Raw genomic sequence first — 20,372 nt, 5'->3', positions numbered from 1 at the left:
GGCGTCTACTAGGAAAAAGATCCCAACGTCTTTGATGGAAAAGTGGAAGGTAATCCAGTAGAGCATGTGATGGAGCTACTCAAGGCAAGTGTGGTCGTCCAAACATGAATCACGTCTCGCCCCCGAATGCCCCCAAATCTTGATGAAGATCCTGTTCTCCCTCGCCTAGAACCTGTGCCTTACTACACAGCTGAACCAAACTGCCAGCAAGCACCCCAGTGTTGTAGGCAAGCAGGATTTGTGCTTTTCCTGCCTCTCCTTCCTGTCTAATTTGCCAAATCCGCGGAGATGTGGAGAGAAGCATCGTCTCCCTTGGTGACTGAGAAATTAATGGGCTTAAGGTGTCATAGCAAAGCTTTTTCCTTCATCCTTGCCCAGCCTCTCCACCCTGTTGCTAAGGCCTCTGCTTGGCAGCCTGTATACAACCCCTCCTCATGCTACTGCACCAGCAGATAAGCAATTGATAAGGTAAAACTCTACTCAGAGGAATTAAGTTACCAGCCAGAGACAGAGGGGCCAAGCCTGAGGTTTGAACTAATTCCCTGGTTTGTCTTCTAATGATAAACGCTTATATGGAGTCCATTATTCATCGGTGGATTTAAATACAGGGAAAAAGAAAGGGCAGAAAGCATTTGTAGTAGGTTCTCCATTAGATGAGGTATCCTTTAGAGATGTCAAACAGACAATAAGTATATCAAGAATACTTATGATAAAGATGGGTAGACCCTCCCTTTCCACACAATGGACAAATAAAGTAATTAAAAACAACAATTAAAAATGAAAAGCAATACAATTCAGTATTTAAATATTAACTTGTGGTATGTATGTATGTATTTCTATACCACCCCATAGGCCACAGGGCTCTCTGAGCAGTTTACAAACATTAAAACACATATGCAAACAATAAAATACCCAAGACAAAACGATGATACAGTAAAACAAGCACTAAAAATACTAAACAAATAACTCCAACATTATAAACGTTAACCCCTCCCCCTATACAGCAACAACAATAAGCAATATTAAAATACATAAAATTTTCCATCTTTTAGTTCTTAAAATATCTGGTAAATCTGCCTGGTGCCAAAAAGAGAAGGTGTACCTCTCTGAGGAGCATATTCCAAAGATGGGGTGCCACTAATGAAAAGGCCCTTCTCCTCTTTACCAATCCCTTACTTTTTTGTGGGGGGCTGTTCCCTGAGAAGGAACTCTGTAGCTGATCTTAAAGGCCAGGTAGGAACATATGGGAGCATGTAATCCTTCAGATATCCTGGCCCCAAGCTGTTTGGAGCTTTAAATGTTAAAACACTTCGAAATGGGCCTTCAACTGGTGTCCAATGCAGCCAACAGAGGACTGCTGTGATATGATCTCTGAATCAGTTGAAGTTTCCAGACTGTTTTCAAAGGCTGCCCCATGTAAAGCAAACTAATCCCAGAAGTAAATGATGAAATTAACAAGGATATTGACAAAAGGCAGGCTGGAGTGGCTAGCAGACAAGGTGGTTTTGCACTCTTGCCAGTTTGCACAAGACCCTCAGTATCTTTTTAAGTTTGCAAACATGCTCACAAGGGCTTTGAAAGTTATAATGTGTTTGGCAATCTCATGCAGGGTAGGAGTTTTCTTAGTAAATCAGCCACTTCACTGGACCAATTGCAGAAAGAGGGCTGGCACAGAGAATGAGGAAACGATGGTTTCTTCTACGAAGGTGCCTGCAATGTGCCAGGAGGAGTTAGGGAGAAAACAATGCATAACAAGCTGCAGTGCTTCTAACAGTCAGAAGGAATGTGGGTTATCAAGTGTACAACCAGCTCATTGTGGCTTATCTTCAGAGTGGCTTAGCATGACATGCCAATTTGCTGAGAGAGTAAGAAAGTCCAGTAGACCCTCAATAGGTGTCCTCCCCTTGGTGACACAGGCACTGTTAACACCTTCATTTTCTTATAAACTTATTTAACCTCTTGAGAACTAGTAATAATCAGCAGCAGACACAACCAGGGCTAGCCCCTGCAGCAGAGGTAGTCTGAATACAATAGGTTGCCTTTGCCAAGCTTTGTTTCCTATAATCTGATCCACCCAATTTATCAGTACCACTACATTTGTATATTGCCATTTGCCCCACTTACAGTCTCTAAATCTGTTAGCCTTTGCACAGCTTGGAGATATTAGCATTACCTGAATGGGATTACTAGTCTACTGAATTGCATCCAGACTAAGGAAGCAATCCTATATATGTTCAATGTGAAAAAAGTTCTACAACACCCAGCATACCCTAAGATGTGTTGTGTCTTAACATGCGTAATATTTCTCCCACAGTTTATTGCACTTGGTTCCATGTACCTAAATGAGACACACACCAATCATTGCTAGCTTTTCCCACTGATTTCAATGGAATTTAAGATCAATAAATATAATTTGGATTCAGCCTGCAATCCAGAGTTATAAAGTTATTTTTCCAGGTTCAAATATATTATGCATATAGACAAGAAACAAGCGTCATGAAATGCAGAGGTGTTTCTTCTATAAAACGTCACAGAAGTGTATCTTTTAGAATAGAAATTTTGCATACAAATCTGATAAAATTCTAAAAATTGAGCCTTTTCCATTCATGTTATTGCTATCACTGTTATCATTATTATTATGTCTAAGTTGCTTCAGCAGTTAAGCACTGTTCAGTACATATATTAAACATTATAAAAATTGTACATAGGCTTATAATCAGCCTTCAAAATCTTCTTGATTCCTTTCTAAAGGATTTTAACAAAGTCAAATCCTAATTCTTTTTCAGTGAATCTCAAAGCAAAACTATTAAGCATCTGTTCACTAGATTCAATATTTTTATATTTCTTCTCCTCTAGATGTTTTACTTTCACTTGAGACAATTCATGCATGTCCTACAAGTCAGTGTTCCTTAGGCATGTTCATGCAGCATCATTCTAAAAATACTGAAGCTTCCAGTGTTGCAAAATATCATAGAACAGTAGAGTTGGAAGGGGCCAGAAGGCCTTAGGGCCAACCCCCTGCTCAGTGCAGGACACCAAGTTAAACCATTCCCTGTCCAGCTGCATCTTGAATGCCTCTAGTGTGGGAGAGCCCACAACCTCCCTATGTTATTGGTTCCATTCAAGTAGTTTTTCCTGATATTTAGCCAGAATCTGGCTTCCTGTAACTTCAGCCTGTTATTCCATGTCCTGTACTCTGGGATGATCAAGAAGAGATTCTGTCCTTTCTTTCTGTGGCAGCCTTTCAAGCACTTGTACATTGCTATCACCTGCCCCCAGTCCTCTTCTCAAGGCTGAACATGCCCAGTTCTTTCATTATCCCCTCACAATACTTTGTTTCCACTGGTTGCCCTCCTCTAAACCTTTCCAGCTTGTCTGCAACTTTCTTAAGCTGTGGTGCCCAGAACTGGACACAGCACTCCAGATGAGGCCTAACCACGGCTGAGTAAGGGGGAACTAGTACTTCACATGCTTTAGAAGGGATACTTCGATTAATGTTGCCTAAATATCACATGGCCCTTTTGCAGCCACATCACACTGTTGATTCATATTTCACTTATGATCTACAACAATTCCAAAATTCTTCTCACTTGCAGTATTGGAATGATGCATTTGGTTTCTTTTTCCTGGGTGCAGAACTTGGCATTTGTCCCTATGGAAATCCATTTTGTTGCTTTCAGCCCAATGCTCCAGCCTACCGAAATCACCTTGAATCAAGGCATCCAGAACTGGCAATAGCAAGAGCAGCATCTGCAATCCCATTTGGTCCATTCCATGGCAGTCTCCTCCCCACCATCAGCTACTCAATTACATTGAATTGCAAGTGCTTTTGTTCTTGTTCTCCACAGTTCAAGACCTCATGCAGTCTGGTCCAGAATACATCCTCAGCCTCGGGGTTCTCAGGCCAAGTGAGGTAGCAGTCTTGCTTAATTAGTTTCCTCAGTCGATGATAGGGAGACAACCTAGGAAGGAAGGCATGACTGAAATTTTCCATTCTCTAGTGCACACACACCTACACAGAGAGAGAAGGACTTCATGCTGATGCCTGCTGGAACAGGCAGATGGTCTGTCTACCCAGTATCCCACTTTCCACTGTGACAAGCTATCTGTCTCTGAAAACCCACAGAGTAGAGGGCCACAGCATTCTCTGGCTACTGCTCCTTGGCAACTAGTATACTCCCAGACATGGAAATTCAATTAAATTCAATAAATCCGATAAAATTTAAAGTGAGTCAGCGGCCATTGATAGAGCCATCTTCCAAATCTAATCTTCTTTTAGAGCAGGGATGTGCAACTAAGATGACTACTTGTACCTTTCTGAAAAGGAGTAAATGGTCTACTTAAAAATCAACCGGCATCAACTATGCACCTGCTAATTTATAGGAAAAGACACAAATTTAGAAGGAATGACGATAAGTTAAACATGCAGACAATACTCTTAAATGGACACATATATGGATAGTTGGTCTCCCTTAGTTGAAGCTTACGCATTTTGGATATATTAAATTTATGCAGTTTTATGGAGAGAGCGAGCAAAAACAGATTTTGTTCTGTTTTGTTTAGGTGAAATTCATCATAATTATAACGCACAGAGAAATTCAGCAGACCTCACCAAAGGGGGGAAGGCTATGCCCCAGGTGACCTCTGTATCTACTTGATCTGCCTTCCAGATGTTTTTATTGCTAGGCAATTTCAAGGAGGTTCCTGCCCTGCTCTCCATTTTGATGGTTTATTATATTTAGGGTTGCCTGACATGTGGCAGAACACTCCGTGCGCGTATTGGCCTTATCAGCCACCTGCAGACACACCCTGGACAACTCACAACCCGTTAGATGTCACGGTCCCCATTGAAAACGATGGACGAACATCATATTTAAATTGGAGTTAGATGGGAAATCCCTTCAAGGGGAAGAACAGACCATCAAAAAGAGGACCTCTTCTGCAAAGGTAGGACAAATAGCCACCCTGTATGCAAGGTCTGAGTATCTGTTCTAAGCATGCCCACAGCACAGCCATTTTTCCTGGTTAATACCCCTGTTCTGCACCTGTTTTAAAGCTGTGTTGTGACAGCATTAGGCATTATGTGCATAGAATTCTCTTGTTTGTCCCAAATGTACCACTTCTCAAGTTCACTGGGTGACTCCCAAGTTCTAGGATTTTTTAAAAACTATTTATTTATGACACAGGTATGCCCCCCTCAGAGCCCAAGGGCTCTCTAGATGGCTCACAAAAATAGTGACATATAGAGCAAAACCAGCAAACTTTAAAAAGTAAAATCTAATATCTTAAAAAACAATAATTAACATGGGAACAGGAGGCAATGCACATCAATAAAAGCAGCCAGTAAAAAATAAATAAAACTGTTAACTATACTAAAAACAAGTAGCAGATAAAAAATGTCCTCACCTGTCAAAGGAAACTAAACAATGAGGGGGCCAGTCACACTTCCTTAGGGAGAGCATTCTAGAGGTGAGGCACAATAATAGAAAAAGATCTTTTCCTTGTTTCCCCCTTTACTTCATTTGGGGTGGGACTTGCATAAAAGGGCACCTTAGAAGATCTGGTAGGGAAATAAGAAGACTGGCAATCCTTCTGAAAGTATTAAAAGGGGAGGAGCTGCCTCATCCACTTCCACAGCATTATATATCATTGTATAACCCTAAAGTCCCACCTTTCCACCCTCCTCAGTAACAATGCAGTGATATGAATAGCTCTGTTTTGCTCCCATTTTCATTCTTCCTACTGTGTGCCCAGTCACTCCCCACTTTGCCATCCCACCCACTGGAATGCATGAGGAGAGAAACCTTGCCTCATCATTTTCTTGACCTCACCTCTTGCTGATCAGCTATCTCCCCTTACCTGTAGTTGGGAATTTCCTCCAGAAACACCACAACCAGAGGATCTTGTCCATGGTAATAGAGCTTGGAGCAAGCAAGCTGGATTTCCAGTGAACACCACTCACTCTCTAAGTAATTGTTGTTCACCAGGCATAAAGTCTTGCGGCTTTGGCTTATCCCATTCTGGACATTGTCTATGTAATATTGTCCTGGGGCAAAATCTCTAGGCCCAAAACAGAACCGGAAGCCGGGTTCTCCTTCCTTTTCCAGCTTTTCCAGTAGATTTCTCACTACCCATTCATAGTCCTGACGAGAACAAGAAATGTAGGCATCATATTGGTAGTCCTGCCCATTCTGATGGTGCCATTGCCTATGGCCCCAACCTCTCAGCAAGAACCAAGCATGCCTAAGGGTCCAACCAAACTTGGCATAAACCAGAGTTGTAATCAGGAACAAGACCGTGAACAGTGTGGTAACAGAAAAGAAGTACAGCGCCAAGTCATTAAAACAGAAGGACAGGTCTTCATCAGTAAAGAAATGATTAATGACCCCAGGGCCAAAACATTTATAGGTGTCCAGCTTGGCCACTTGGATATTTGGTTCAGACAGAGACCAGTTTTGGAACCAAGCATTCTCACAAGAGCATGTCAGGCGGTTGTCAGAGACATCCAAATATTTTAGAGAGGAGAGTTGATTAAGCAGTAATTTGGTAATGTTCCTCAGCTTATTCTTACTCAGGAAGAGCTGCTCCAGAGCTGACAGATCAGAGAAGACTTTTTCAGGCAGGTCCCAGATGGCACTGTTTTCTATCCAGAGTTGACTTAGGTTATGTAGCCCTTGGAAGAAATCTAGACGAATTTTCCAAGAGTTAGTCTTATCTGGGACAATGTCAGAGAGGTCTAGGGACTCTAGGCTGGTCAGGTTAATAAAGGAAAGGTTTAGGAACAAGGTACTGGGATTACCCTTCAAGGAGAGGTACTGTAGATTACTCAGGCCTTGAAACAGGTTGTCAGGGGGACAGATGGGCATACGAGGAGCCTGAGAGCCAAGGTCCAGCTTACGAAGGAAGTGGAGACCAGAGAAGGGGCTTGGATAATCATATTTGTTGTAGGTAAATAGATGGTTGTGACTGAGATCCAAGGTTTCCAGTTTTTTGAGTCTTGAAAAGATTCTCAGGGACAACTTGTACAGGAGATTTTGATCTAGGGCAAGGTAGGTCAGAGAGCTGAGACTATCAAAGGCACGTCTCTTAATGGTGAGTATTCTGTTTTTTGAAAGCAAGAGAGTGTTCACATGCTTGAGCATAAAAGCATGATCCTTGAGTAGTTTGATGCTGTTCTCCCTCAAGTCCAAGAACTCCATTTTACGAGCATAATGGAAAGTGGCACGGGTGACAGCCGTGATCTGACAGCCCTGTAGGATAAGTGTCCTCAAAGCTGCCATGCCAAAAAAGGATCGCGTTTGGAGATTCGTCAGGCGGTTTTTTGAGAGATCAAGATAGCTCAAATGTGTCAAAGCTTGGAAGACATAATCCTGCAACTGGGTAATTGCATTTCTCTTCAGGATCAGTTTACGTATCTGCATATTCTTCCCCCAGGCGCTAGAACTAAGGTGCATTATTTTGCACTTGTCCAGGGAGAGGAACTCCAAGTTCTGGAACCTGTCAAAGACTCCATTTTTCAGGTTCTTATTCCCTGTGGTAGAAAGATCCAGCCACGTGAGGTTAGTGCAGGAAGCCAACTGCCTCAGTTGAGTGTCATCCAGCTGGGAATGCTTGATGTCCAAAGAGGTCAAAGATGGCAGGTTTTGAAAAACAGAGCACGCTGCTGACATAGTCCAGTTCATTGATGGTTTCATACTACTGAAGTGCAGCATGGTCAGGTTGGGGAGAGATACGTTGATAAGCTGGGAGATGTTTAGGGGGTTCATATCCAAGGACAACTCCACCAAAGCAGGAGTGGCTTGAAATGAGTCAGCCATCACATAGAACATGTTGTTGTTGGTTAGGTTCAGTTGTTGCAGGTTCGGAAAGGAACAGTTGGACAAATCCAGGGTGAAAATGTTGTTGCTGTTTAAACTGAGGTTTCTCAGGACAGGGAAAGTGACCCAACTGGGACCCATACATGGAGTCGAGATCTGATTGAAACTTAAATCCATGTAGGTAAGATTGAGCAAGTCTTTCACCGCTGTTGACACTTCCTGGAGACTGGAGAGATGGTTGGAGGGAAGATGAAGTTTCTGAAGAGACCCTTGGAATATGAGGGAGCTGGGGTGCAAGGCAGCAATTTTGTTGTGTCCCAAATGCAGCTCATGTAGATTTGTCAGGCTGGTCAACATGTAGGGCCCCAGAAAGGTCAGATAATTCCAGCTCAGATCAAGTACCTTAAGATCCCTCAAGCTTTGAAAGGCATTTGACTTGATGCTTGATATTTGGTTGTGGTCCAGATAAAGTTCCAATAAATGAGGAAGTTGGAGAAAGTCCATAGAGGTCAGCTCCTCTACATTATTGTGAGAGGCATTGAGCCAACGTGTGGAATTGGGCAGATGGGAGGTGACAGAACTCAGGTTGGAGATGGGATGGCCAGTACAGAGCGCAAGACCTGGTGTTGTAGGAGAAAGGATACAGTGACTGAGCTGAAAAGAATCAGTGCCCCAGTGCGGCCATGAGAAGAGGACTGGCAGCAGCCAGAACATCAAAAGGACTGGGCTGAAATGGGGCATAATGAGACAGAAGCACTGTGGGTCTATTCTCTGTATTTCACATACTCTGCCTTTTATCCTGCATGAGCCATTCTCCATCTTGCAACATCTTACAAATATCATGCAGCAGATTCATATGCTCCTAAACAGAAAGGCAAAATGGTTTTGATTAGTTAAACTGGAGGTGGAGTGAAACCTATGCTAACACTTGGTATGATATGAATACAGGTACTTCTATACCATTTATTCCCTTTTTATATACACAAGAGAAGTTTATCGTCTACTTCCTTCAGAAGACTTCACAGTATAGCAGAATTCTCTCATTCATAATTCATTCCAAAACAGCATGTTGCATTTATAGATGAGACTGGATCAAGACATTCTGTTAAACTTAGAATAAATTAATTGAAATCGCTGGGACTTTGGTTAGCTATAAGCATTAGGTTCCCTTGCTTGCAACGGGGATGCTTTCAGTATGACTACAACTGGATAATCTAACCCATAGAACGAAACTGTCATACGCGAGGCAGTGATCATCCCCTCTATGACAGTGTGGAACACCTTGAGAAGGACTGAAGATGGTTCCTTCAGTGCTGCACATTCAGATTTTTTCAGCCTCTCCAAAGAATGCCTGCCCAAAAGGCAATTATATTGACTGGGTTCAGACAACACAATAACCCAACAGTTGTGTATGGATTGTTATTGACACATGCACTGTTGTTGAAACATGATTATTATGTTGTCTGAATCCAGCCAAGATTTAAAAAACCATGATAACCCACAGTTCGTAACAAACCATGCATTCTCTTCATGGGTTGTTCAGAGTTAGCATGCCACAGCTAGTGAGCACAGCTGGGTTCAGGCAACACAATTATCCATGTTTCCGCAACAACCTATGATTCATCAAGAACTCCCACTCAGCCCATACTAAAAATGGGTTATCATATTGTCTGAACCCAATAACCATTACAGCTTCTGGGGATGGTTTCAGGTTGAGTCAAACCCTCAAGCTCCACTGGCTCTGCAGCACTGGCCTCACAGGCCAAGCCTGCCAGTAGGACGAGAGCAGGCATTGTTGTCTGAATAATGCAAGGTGGGTGGCATGTGTCCTACTTTACAGAGGACTGTCCTCTATTTCAGAACTGTCCATTCCAAGTCTGCTATAAAGAAAAACAGCAAGCAGGAATACAGCTCCCCTGCCCTACTAAAGTAAGATGTATTGTATTTCTATTTAAATTACTGTCATTATTTCTCATTTTTCATCTGTATGTGCAAATTATTATTATTATTATTATTAGAACATTTCTATGCCGCCCCTTGCCGAAGATTTGAAATTGGCATGTACAAACCTTCTGCAAAGCACCACTCCTTTATTTGTTCTTCTGGTCACCCGTTTCCTCTTTTGGGGTGCTGTGTTAGTCTGGCAATCAGACTTTTTCAAGCTCTGAGCCTAGCAAACGATGGAAAGCGGAAGCCCTTCTGTGTTCAGCGGCAGGCCTGGCTTGTGCAACTGAGCCTTAACTCATTCAATGAAAATTATTTCATTTCCTTTATTTCTCCCCCTTCAAGTATGGCCCATCAGCCAGATGCAGCTGTTTCTTTCTGTGTGGCACTTTGCAAAATGTGAGAGGCCGGGCAGCGCTAGTTCCAGGTTCCTGAGGAGCCATGGGCACAGCCCTCCCAAGGGACCTCTCCCCTTGACGAGACCACCCTCTCACCACCACCGTCTGCCACTGCCTTTGTTCCTCACCCTCTTCCTCACTTTTATTTATTTATTTAAAACATTTGTATGACGCCCCCATCGCAACGAAGCCTCGGGGCGGCTCACAACAGAAACAAAATACATAAATAAATAACAATATAACAATAAAAAAATTATTTAAAAACCTCCGGTGCATCTCGGCTAAAAATTTAAAATCCTATAAATACAAATAATTTAACCATTAAAATAAGTTTTAAATAAAAAGGTCTTAGCCTGATGCCGAAAAACAAATAACGGCGATGGCGCCAGGCGGACCTCTCTGGCTCTCACCATAGCCAGCACTTCCCTGCTCAACAGGCAGAGAGCCGCGGGGCGGGGCGGGAGCTGGCCATGCCTCTCCCCTCCATCTCACTGCCACAGCTAGTCCAAAAGCCACAGAGGGGGGCAGGGGAGCAAGCCGGGTGCCATGGTGCGACTCTGGGGATCTCTTCCGCGTGGGCTTCCGCTGTGGTGGGGCCCTTGGCACATGCCCTGCCGGCCATGCCTACTGTCACTGCCCATTCTGATCTGGAAGTACCCCAGCACAGACTAATACAGAGAGCTTTTGAGTGGTATAGAAATGAAGTAAATAGTAATAGCGATAAATAACAACTATGGCTTGTAACCATTCTGCAACTGAAGCCCAGTAGATCTTTGCTGGTGGTGCTTTCCGTCTGTGCCAGCCCTGAAGCCAGGTCTCTGCCCAGAGGGGAATGCCATATAAAATGTATCACAATGAAAACAACAGAAGAAGGGGAGCACGGTGGAGGGTGAAGCAGGATTGTAAGCTGCAAGTGCGAAGAAAGAACAACAGGAAATTTTGGAAGAAAGAAGAGCAGCCAGTGCTGGCTCTAAGGTTAGGGGTCTTTGGGAAACATGCTTTGCCGGATCGCCCTCCAGGAGAAGATGGTCAGGAAAAACTTGCTTGCACTGAAAACGCATTTCTTTCAAGGCATAAAGTCCTCTACCTTCGCTATGGTCACTGGACTATTACTGTACAAGCTGTGAGGCAGGGCAGAGAAAATACCCACACATTCCAATCTCAACATTTCCTCTTTGCTCTCCCCTTCTAAACTGTTTTACCAGCTGTGCCTGTCCCTAACACCAAACTTCCTAGCCCAAAAGGAGCAGACCTACCTTCTGCCTCTGATCTTTGAACGGTCTTTTCTTTATCCATTAAAACCGCTCCTCAAATGCATCTTCTCTCTTTTGCTGCAGTGTAAGAATTTCAATTTACGTTGCGGTTATTTCCCCAATATGTGGGCAGCCCCATGATCCAATGCCCTCCTTGGCCTGCTTGAAAGTGAAACCTCTCTCTCTCTCTCAGAAAAAAAAGATCTTTAGTATTCGAAATGAAAAAAGGAAGTAGCAAGAAATGTTCCTTCTAGCTGGACTACCCTGGGAAATTTTCTTTTCTCTCCACCTTGAGACACACACACCCAGCTCCACATAGTTTATTAAACCCTCATGCAAGGGGAAAAAAGTGCACCACATGCACAAAACCTCAGTACACTCAAGTCAGTGATTTTGACCCCAGGAGGAGCAGTGGGAGGTTTTTTTTCCCCACTCAGAATCGTGCCACCAAATCTGTTGGCCCTGCAAGCACAGTGAAGTATTCCATATATGTGTTTGCCTTTGAATTCCCAAGCACGGGGGGGGGGGGACACAACAGCTTGAAGAGGGGCAGTATTGAGAGGAAATAAATACTGTGGGAAAGGATTAAATATTCATCCTCTCTCCTGCTGCCTTTCCAAAGACACAGCTTCCCAGGGGTACTTTTTTCTTTCAAAAAACAAAAGATTGTTGAGGTTTCATTACATGACTCGGGTATAATATAGTGGGGTTTTATTTGAGGTGGGGGGATTGCATGTTTATCTTGCCCTTCTTCTAAGAAACTCTGGGTTACACACGGTTCCTCCTTCCCCTCTCATTTTCACAACAACCCTGTAGGGTAGGTTAGGCTGAGATATCGCTCAGATCACCCAGCAAGCTTGACTTTAGCAGGGATTTTGCCCCTCCCAATCTTACAACGCCCATGAGCCAGATTATACATTTAGAAAGAAATCAAATGGTATAGGATTTCATAGACTGTACCATTTCAGTCTGTAATTAGGGGAAACACATGTTGTGTACCTGCCCCCACGAACACAACAAAACCACCGCACATGGAAAACTAATGTGAAATTGGGAGTTTTAAACTCTGAACAAGCCTTTCTTTTGGTTTTGAATGGTCAGTAGTTACCTACCTTCTAGTCACTGAGAAATGACAGCACAAGAAAATTGCTGCTCTCTTGCCCCCCTTTGGCCTTTCTTAGCAGGATCCGACTGACCACTGCCGTAAGCGGGATGCTAAGCCATTGGTCATATCCAGCAGGGCTCTTACCTTCTTATATTCACAGGAAATATTTTAGGAAAGTCAGCCAACCCATAGCAAGAGACTTGTAAATCTATACTTATTGCTTCCTCATAATTCCTCATTGTTATTTTACATGCTCACGAAGATGCTCATTTAGAAAGTATTACTTCACGGATCAGATGCTTCTAGTTATGTTATTTCTTCAGGAATGTGTGTGGAAAAATAACAGGGAAAGCCCCTATTTTCTGGTCCCCATTACTCATAGATCCCTGTCTGTCTTTCACCCATATGTTTGTCTTGTAAGGTACGGATGGCTTCTTTGTATGAGTTTGACTCGGCATCCTTCAGGGTTCACTGCTTTACACAGGCTTGTGGGAAGTTAAATATCTGAATACCTGCCTGTACATGAATATAAGGCAGTGGAAACAGCCTGATATTATTTCTGCTTGGGGATGAGGTTTCTTTACCTATACCACGTTTAGCTATACCTCAGCAGAAAAAGCCTCCCAGAACAAAGTTCAATGATCACCTGTACTCAAACTTATACTTTTAAAGAAAAAGGACTGAGGAGGAGGAGAAAAAGGAAATTCCAACACTAGATTTTAGTTTTATATCTGGTTAGAGAGCCAATGTGGTGAAGTAGTTAAGAATGCGGAACTGGGACACAGCAGGTCTGAGTTCTTGCCCCTACTCAGCTCTGGCATGTCATAGCCACTGGGTGATTATGGGCCAGTCACAGACACGCAGCCCAACCCACCTCAAAGGGTTGTTGTTGTGAGGATAAGATTGGGAGAAGAATTATGTAAGCTGCCTTGAATTCCTTGAAACGAAAAAGGTGGGATATAAATATAATAAATGAATGAATCGCTCTCAGCCACTGAAACATCACCTTCAGCCAAGCAAAATCTTACAGCTTCAGCTTCCTCTGGCCTAGAAGAAATCTCACAGTGCTTTGTTAAGGCATCCTATAGAAAGCAAGTCTCGGAGACAGGCATTCAAACTTGATGTATCTTTCCATGCATGTTTTCAAAATACTGTAAAGCCACCCTTCATCCTCAAATAAACCAGAGTGGTGTCCCAGAAGTATAACCAAAACAGGTCATATACAAAAGAATGTACACTCAATCCAGCGAAACACGATTGTCATGAGAAGACAACAGCAACAACCATTGATACCTTATCATCCTGCGAGCAGGCGGACCTGCTGCCATGGGTGACTCACAACACAAAGGCAAATCTCAGTGTACCTCTAAGGAATAGCCTGGCACCCCTCAGTCTGCCTGGAAGTGGCTGTAATTTTGAACTGCAGATGGTGCACTTGGAAGACTCGTAATGACAATTTTCAATACAGCTCCAGGTAACAGAGTTAACACCCGCTTTTGCTTTTATGGGGAGTGGGAGAAGGCCATTGTGGTGTACAACGTGCTGGTAAAAGGGGGTGAACTGGTATTAGTACTGGGGTGTGATCAGCACATTTCAAGGCTCACTCGACTGGGCCCTGTGTTATGCCCCCCACCCAGAAGTTCTGGCCTATCCCCTCCTTCTGACCCAGCGAGCTGCAGGGCTCTTTGTCTTTCTCCACCACAGCAAGTGTCAGAAACAGCCAGCAGGGGGCAGCCCAGAACCAAGATGCACCCCCTACGCAGGATTGCCAGCAAAAACCCCTCAGGCCCTGGACTTCCACTACAGGGGGCCTGGACGGAGTCCCGTGGGAAAAAACAAGTCGCCCAGAGCTGGCACTGCATGGCTGGGAAAGGTGCCAGCCCTGTAAAGCAACAATGGCAAGCAGAGCCAAGCCTCCTGCTGAGCAGTGCCAGCGTCGCTAAGGCCCCACTTCCAGACCCACCAATGTCGCAAACCAAATTCGGAACCTGTCTCTGGATTAATGTAACCTCATCTCGCCACCGGCCCACCACAGTGACTCACAGCGTCTGTTGCGCAGACTTGGAACTTTGGATCTGGCACCTGCCAGGGCAGACTCCAAAAGGCATCCCACGGCTTGCATGCATGCCGCCGGTGTGTAGATTGCAGAGCAGATGTGTACTGCCAACTGCTTTGGGCTGATATGAAAGTCAACTTCTGATGGGGAGTGGGGGTGCTCTCATCAAGCCCCCCCCCCTTCAGATTAGGCACATCTCTCTGCACTTTCACAATGGCATATTTGACCTCTCTTCTAGGCCTAACTCACACCCCGGCCTGAGGAGAGGGCAAGGCAGGCGTGTGTCCTACTTCACAGGGGGTAGTCCTCTCTTTGAAGGCTCCCTGTATTTGACGACGGCAGAGGTGCAGGCTGCTCCCATGGGACCCACTGACAGCTGGTTGACATCTGTGGCTGGCATCGCACCCCTGCCCATTTTAGCCTTTCCCCTTGGTCACAGAGGCATGGAGGTCTGCGCCTCTCTTGGCACAGGAAAGGGACCTGGCAACCCCTGGCTCAGGATGGCTCTTGGGGTCCCTGTGGCGTCCCTGAGCAAACTCTGCAGCGGCTCTTCCCGGCACCAGTCATGTCCCTCCCAGCCCTGGTTATCTATGACTGGAGCTCCCAGAGAAGACTCCTCCAGGGGGCAGTGTGGAGGCTAAGCCCCAAGCTTTGGAAGGAACTGGGGCTCCTCAGACTGGCATGGGACACTTGGAAGGCCAGGGATTTTCCACCTTGAGGCTGTGGGTTCGTGGCCTGAGCGTCCTGCACCCCTGCTCTATTTGAAGGGCTGTCCAGTCCAGTTCCAGCTGAAAAAGGAGGAACCATAAGAGGCCTCCCCATTACCCATCAGTCCAGAGCACATGGGCAGCCACCTGGCAGTCAGGCAGGTCACCTGGTCAGAGCTTTGAATACCCACTATGATGGTGTGCATTATAGCACTGTTTGAACAATAGCCATTGTTTCTAAATTTACATCTAGCCATAAATTAGCACTTGTAAACATTAAGCAAATCAGTGTTACCTTTTTTAGTGATGCCTTTTCTCTTTTTTGGTGATGTGGAAGTGTAGACCCTGGTGAACCCAGATGCTCCACCTCTTTGCTCTGATCTAAAAGTATCTAACTGCAAAGTGTCAGGGAGTGTGTGCATGTCGGGGGGGGGGGCAGGTGTATGTGTGGAGCTCAGCATATAGCTAGCCATGCCTGCTCAGCACACAACCTGACTTGAATCCTTCCAAGCCGCCTGGCATTTCCAAGAGCAAGCAGCCCTGTTATCATATCTTCATTGTAAGTGAGAGCAGAAGTTAAGAGATATGGACTTACCTGCATCCCCCTGTGGAACTTGCAGCTGAAATCTGCACTGGTGAATTCCTGGTGTACTCTTACAGTGAAAGTACACATCAACAACTGACATCCGCCCCCCCCCCCCCCGCCACACGTTTTTTAATTTTTGCAAATTAAATGTAGCTGGGTTGGGGAGCTGTTCTTTGATCAGGGAAGCAGTGGGGGGGGGCTCGGGGTGTTTAACCCCCTCCTCACTGCCATCATGTATGTTCCTGTTCTAAACTGCCCCTCCCAAGCTGCTGCAGATTCTGCAGGGGAATAAATTCGGGCACCTGTATCATGTCAGTTTCTTCTCTGACACATGAAGTCCCGGGGAGCGGGGGGGGGGGGATTTAGATTTGGGGCAGGGCCATGCATTCCCTTCCACCCTTAGCATCAGAGCCAAACATGTCAGCCGAAGGGTTTCCCATCTGTGTTGCAGCATCCAGACTTCTGTAAGGTGGGGCAGCAGCACTTTAGATCAGGGGCATGGGTCCAAGGGCCAAGACCAGTCCTCCAAGAATTCCCGCCTGGCCAGTTGCCGTTCCCAGCTGGCCCCGCCCCTCTTCCCAGGCCCCGCCCCTTCTTTCACGGTTTTGTTTTGCGCAGTTTCTCCTTTCCCTTAAAGCCCGACATGCCTTCCCTAGAAGTAGCTACCGGCAGTAAGGGCCTTTCCTACAGTATGTTGGCTTTTTCGGCCTACCCCCTTTTGCCTTCCGCCCTGCCCACGACCGACGCACAGCCGCCAAGAGCGCTTCCAAGAGGGAATCGGTGCTGGTCCTGTGCATCCCTTCACTTACTCCAAATTGAGATCAGCCAGCCTAGCATATTCAGGGGCCCACTTGCCCGTGCTGCTCCGGGAAATGCCGATCTTCGGCTGCAAAGGCCAGCCCAAGTGGCAGCACTGCCCTCCCAGCCGCTCACTGCAAGGGCTCTTCAACACCCTGCCCTGCTCCCAATTTACTGCTGACTCAGAACCGCCTAACCAGAGAAACGAATGCATCTGCGGTGCTATTTTTAGTAAAAGGGAAGAAAGTAGCCACCATTTTTTCCTGGAAAGGCTCCAGTGCCTATTAAAGCAGCATGGCAGACAGTCGGTGTAAACAACTTCCAGGCTGCAGCATCTCTAAACTGGAGAAAGCTGCATTTGTTACATTCCAGCCTTTTGTGCAGCCTTTAACAACATTACAATCCTGATGGGGGAAAAGAAAGTGTACATTTTATTTGTTTGGTTTTATTATGACCAATAAGCTCTCTGGCTGGATTCACATCAGTTAATCAAACACAAAAGAAACAATAAAAATAACAAATGCAATAAAACACAGTATACAATTCCAGGGCATAATTTAAAACAGTTAAAAATTTCAATGTACAAAAAAATAAAACAGTTTTAATGTCTAAAACATGTCCATTAAAAACAGACCTAATTAAAATAGCGGATATAACCCATAATATACCATTAAATGTCTGGGAATAGAGGGCAGTTTTAACCTGATGCTAAAAAGAGGACAAGGCTGGCACCAGGTGGGCCTCAGCAAGCAGCCCATTCCACAAATGGGGGCCACCCCTGAAAAGGCTGTCATCCTTGTTGCCACTTTCAGTGTCTCCCTTGGAGGCGGCAGTTGGGGAAGACTCCAGGCAGGCTGAGGTGGGAAGAGGCATTCCATTAACTATTAAGGTCGCTAACCATGTAGAGCTTAATAGGTTTTAAACAGCACCTTGCATTTATTTATTTGTTGAGTTACCCCCCCCCCCCCAAAAGGCTCTCTAATAAGCAGCCAGTGTGAGCCAGCCAGCATTGGTGATATATGTTTGTTTGTTTATTTATTTATTTATTTAAAACATTTCTATGCCGCCCCCATCACAACAAAGCCTCGGGGCGGCTCACAAAGAATACATAAAAACATACATAAATAATAGTAATGTTTGAAACTTCTGGTCCCAGTTAATAATCTGGCTGCTGCATTTTGCACAAGGTGCAGTTTCAAGGGCAGCCCCATGCAGAGTGCATTGCAGTAATCTAATCTGATCCCTTTTGTCTCTACAGAACCTCTGTGCTTTTAAGAGCTTCACAATGTACAGTTGTTCAACAGGTGCAGTTTCACTGGCCTGGAAAAGCAGTGATGGAAAAAGCTAGGCTGAATGTTTATCTATTATGCAACTTTTAAAAGAATACCACCGGAAAAGCTGGGAGGGGTGGCCAGATGGAAAAGCAACCAGGGTTCTTGCATAGCAGCCTACCTCTTTGGAAATACCCTCCTTTAAACGACTCTTAAAGGCACAAGCACTCTTTTGCATCTGGCCAACTCTACAGAACCTCTGTGCTTTTAAGAGCTTCACAATGTACAGTTGTTCAACAGGTGCAGTTTCACTGGCCTGGAAAAGCAGTGATGGAAAAAGCTAGGCTGAATGTTTATCTATTATGCAACTTTTAAAAGAATACCACCGGAAAAGCTGGGAGGGGTGGCCAGATGGAAAAGCAACCAGGGTTCTTGCATAGCAGCCTACCTCTTTGGAAATACCCTCCTTTAAACGACTCTTAAAGGCACAAGCACTCTTTTGCATCTGGCCAACTGTCATAACTTCTGCACTGGGTAACAAAGACTATGGCCTTTAATTGATGAACCCTTAGATGGAGTGTTCCAGAACAATTTAATTCAGAAAAAGGTATCCCTGATTACACTGTCAGCAGATTATTTTTTGTTAAATATATTTTAATGCAAATTAAAATTATAAAGTTAATTTTATAAAGTTAAATATAATTAAAGTTATATTTTCCATAACTGCAGGTGACAATTGCCAGTGTAGAAATACTACTTATTCTTTCATTTAAAAGAGTTATAGCTCACTTTAGGGTAAAACTTTCAACAATTAAAAATGCAAAGTATGGAGTCATTCCCTAAAAACAATATTTTATACATAAAGAATTGAAATGACAAATAGCATGTAACAAAACAGCAGCAAATAAAACCTTCATTAAAAGCACAGTACCCAAAAATTAACTGTTGGTGACCGAATTGAGATGGATCAGACCAAAAGTCCATTATTCTGTTCAGACAACCATCAGGACTAGTAGCCATTAATGCCTTCTCCTCCAGGAATTTCCCATCAGTCAACCAAGTGTGTCCTACGTACACTTCTTGGACCAGAAAGCATCACCTCAGATGCTGATTTAAAGCCCAGGCAGGGCTTGCATGGATGGAGAGAGTCTTTCAGATAACCAGGTCCCACTCAGTTCCCAATTCTCTCATTCTCCATGAGAAACAAAACAAAACAAAACAAAAAACCTGGGAAGACTCCTCTTCAGAACTTGAACCCACTGCAAGCCAGTGTATAAAATGAGACCAGCGCAAGACATTTTGCTGCCTGAGGCAGCACAAGAAATGGCAAAGGGACATGGACTTAAGGCGAGCCAAGTTATTTTGGCAGGTGGTGCAGAAAACCTCACAAATCTTCTAAAACTCCTTCCTGGCAGTAAGACAAAAACTCAAGGGGGTCAGTTTACATGGCTGCTGCATTCCACTGTGACTTATTCCAACTACAGTGGACTGCAGTGCATGCAAATATTCAAGCTGTGTCAGGTGGTTGCCATGGCTTGTTGTGATGACCAAACCCAGGGCAGGGTGGGTTGTTGCTATGGGCAACAAACTACCCACAACAACAAGCCAGGTGAGCTGCAGCCGTTATGCACTCCAGGCCAACCTCTGATTGCTTCCAATAATCACTTTTATTATGCCATCACCCTGCCTCTGTCACTGGGGTCCGGACAATTTATTTATTTATTTATTTATAGCCTGCCTTTTTCCTACAAAGGGCTCAAGGCAGCTTACATCATTCTCCTCCTCCATCTTATCCCCACAACAACAACCCTGTGAGGTAGGTTGGGCTGAGAGTCTGTGACTGGCCCAAAGTCACCCAGTTGGCTCCATGGCTGAGCGGGGACTCGAACCCAGATCGTCTGAGTCCCAGTCCCACGCTCTTAACCCGGACAATGTCATCTGCCTCTCATAACCCTGCTGTGTATTCCTTCCACATCAAGAAAAATATGGAAGAAAATCCATCATGGGGGAAAAAGAGTAGCTTCATCTTTCCTTCTGACTGGCAACACGCCTAATAAATTAGAAGCACATCTTACAAAACATACAGCTAAGAATTTGTCACCTCTTCCTGACCCTGGAGCCTGAGGCATCAACTTCACTCTGCACTGTGGTAGGATTGGCCCCATGTAAATCCAAGTATATTCTCTCTGTCCCTCTCAGTAGAACTATGGGAATTTTTCACATAAATGTAATACTGACTAGAAACGCCTCTTGATTAAAGAAATTCTAACAATAAGTACAGCTTTGTCTGACCATGTTGAACAGAGCAAAATTTAATTTTTGGATGATTGTTCTACTTAAATATTTCCTGGACATCTTTCAAGGCAGCAGAGTCCTTCCAAAATGCACAATAAAAATCAATGTGGTAATAACAATGATAAAAACAGAAGGAAAACAG

At 44.5% G+C, this 20,372-nt stretch overlaps 1 protein-coding gene across 2 annotated transcripts; it reads right to left on the bottom strand.

The window, feature by feature from the left end:
* Nucleotides 1-1,157: 1,157 nt before the first annotated feature.
* LOC123032331 (toll-like receptor 13) lies at nucleotides 1,158-11,675 on the bottom strand. 2 transcript variants are annotated; one of them, XM_044448135.1, is made up of 3 exons: nucleotides 11,416-11,675; nucleotides 5,860-8,679; nucleotides 1,158-3,962 (listed from the first exon to the last, which is right to left on the bottom strand). In XM_044448135.1, the coding sequence occupies exons 2-3, from the start codon at nucleotides 8,658-8,660 to the stop codon at nucleotides 3,800-3,802; spliced, it is 2,964 nt and encodes a 987-aa protein (XP_044304070.1). In that variant the 5' UTR covers nucleotides 8,661-8,679; nucleotides 11,416-11,675; the 3' UTR covers nucleotides 1,158-3,799. The 2 variants fall into 2 exon arrangements, with proteins under 2 accessions (XP_044304070.1, XP_044304071.1); XM_044448136.1 differs by lacking the exon at nucleotides 11,416-11,675 and adding an exon at nucleotides 9,887-9,988.
* Between the last annotated feature and the right edge of the window lie 8,697 nt (nucleotides 11,676-20,372).

This window comes from Varanus komodoensis, unplaced genomic scaffold (assembly GCF_004798865.1).
Source record: "Varanus komodoensis strain SLA01 unplaced genomic scaffold, ASM479886v1 scaffold53, whole genome shotgun sequence".
Taxonomy (NCBI): domain Eukaryota; kingdom Metazoa; phylum Chordata; class Lepidosauria; order Squamata; family Varanidae; genus Varanus; species Varanus komodoensis.
Note: the sequence above shows the minus strand (reverse complement) of the source record. Positions and strands in the feature narration are given on the sequence as shown.

Bases quoted from the DNA above. Each gene is read 5' to 3' on its own strand.
- LOC123032331 (XM_044448135.1), bottom strand. From the start codon at position 8,660: ATGATATTTGTAAGATGTTGCAAGATGGAGAATGGCTCATGCAGGATA. The intron at 3,963-5,859 runs GTAAGGGGAGAT...CTTCCTTCCTAG, and splicing joins GAGGAAATTCCCAACTACAG to GTTGTCTCCCTATCATCGAC.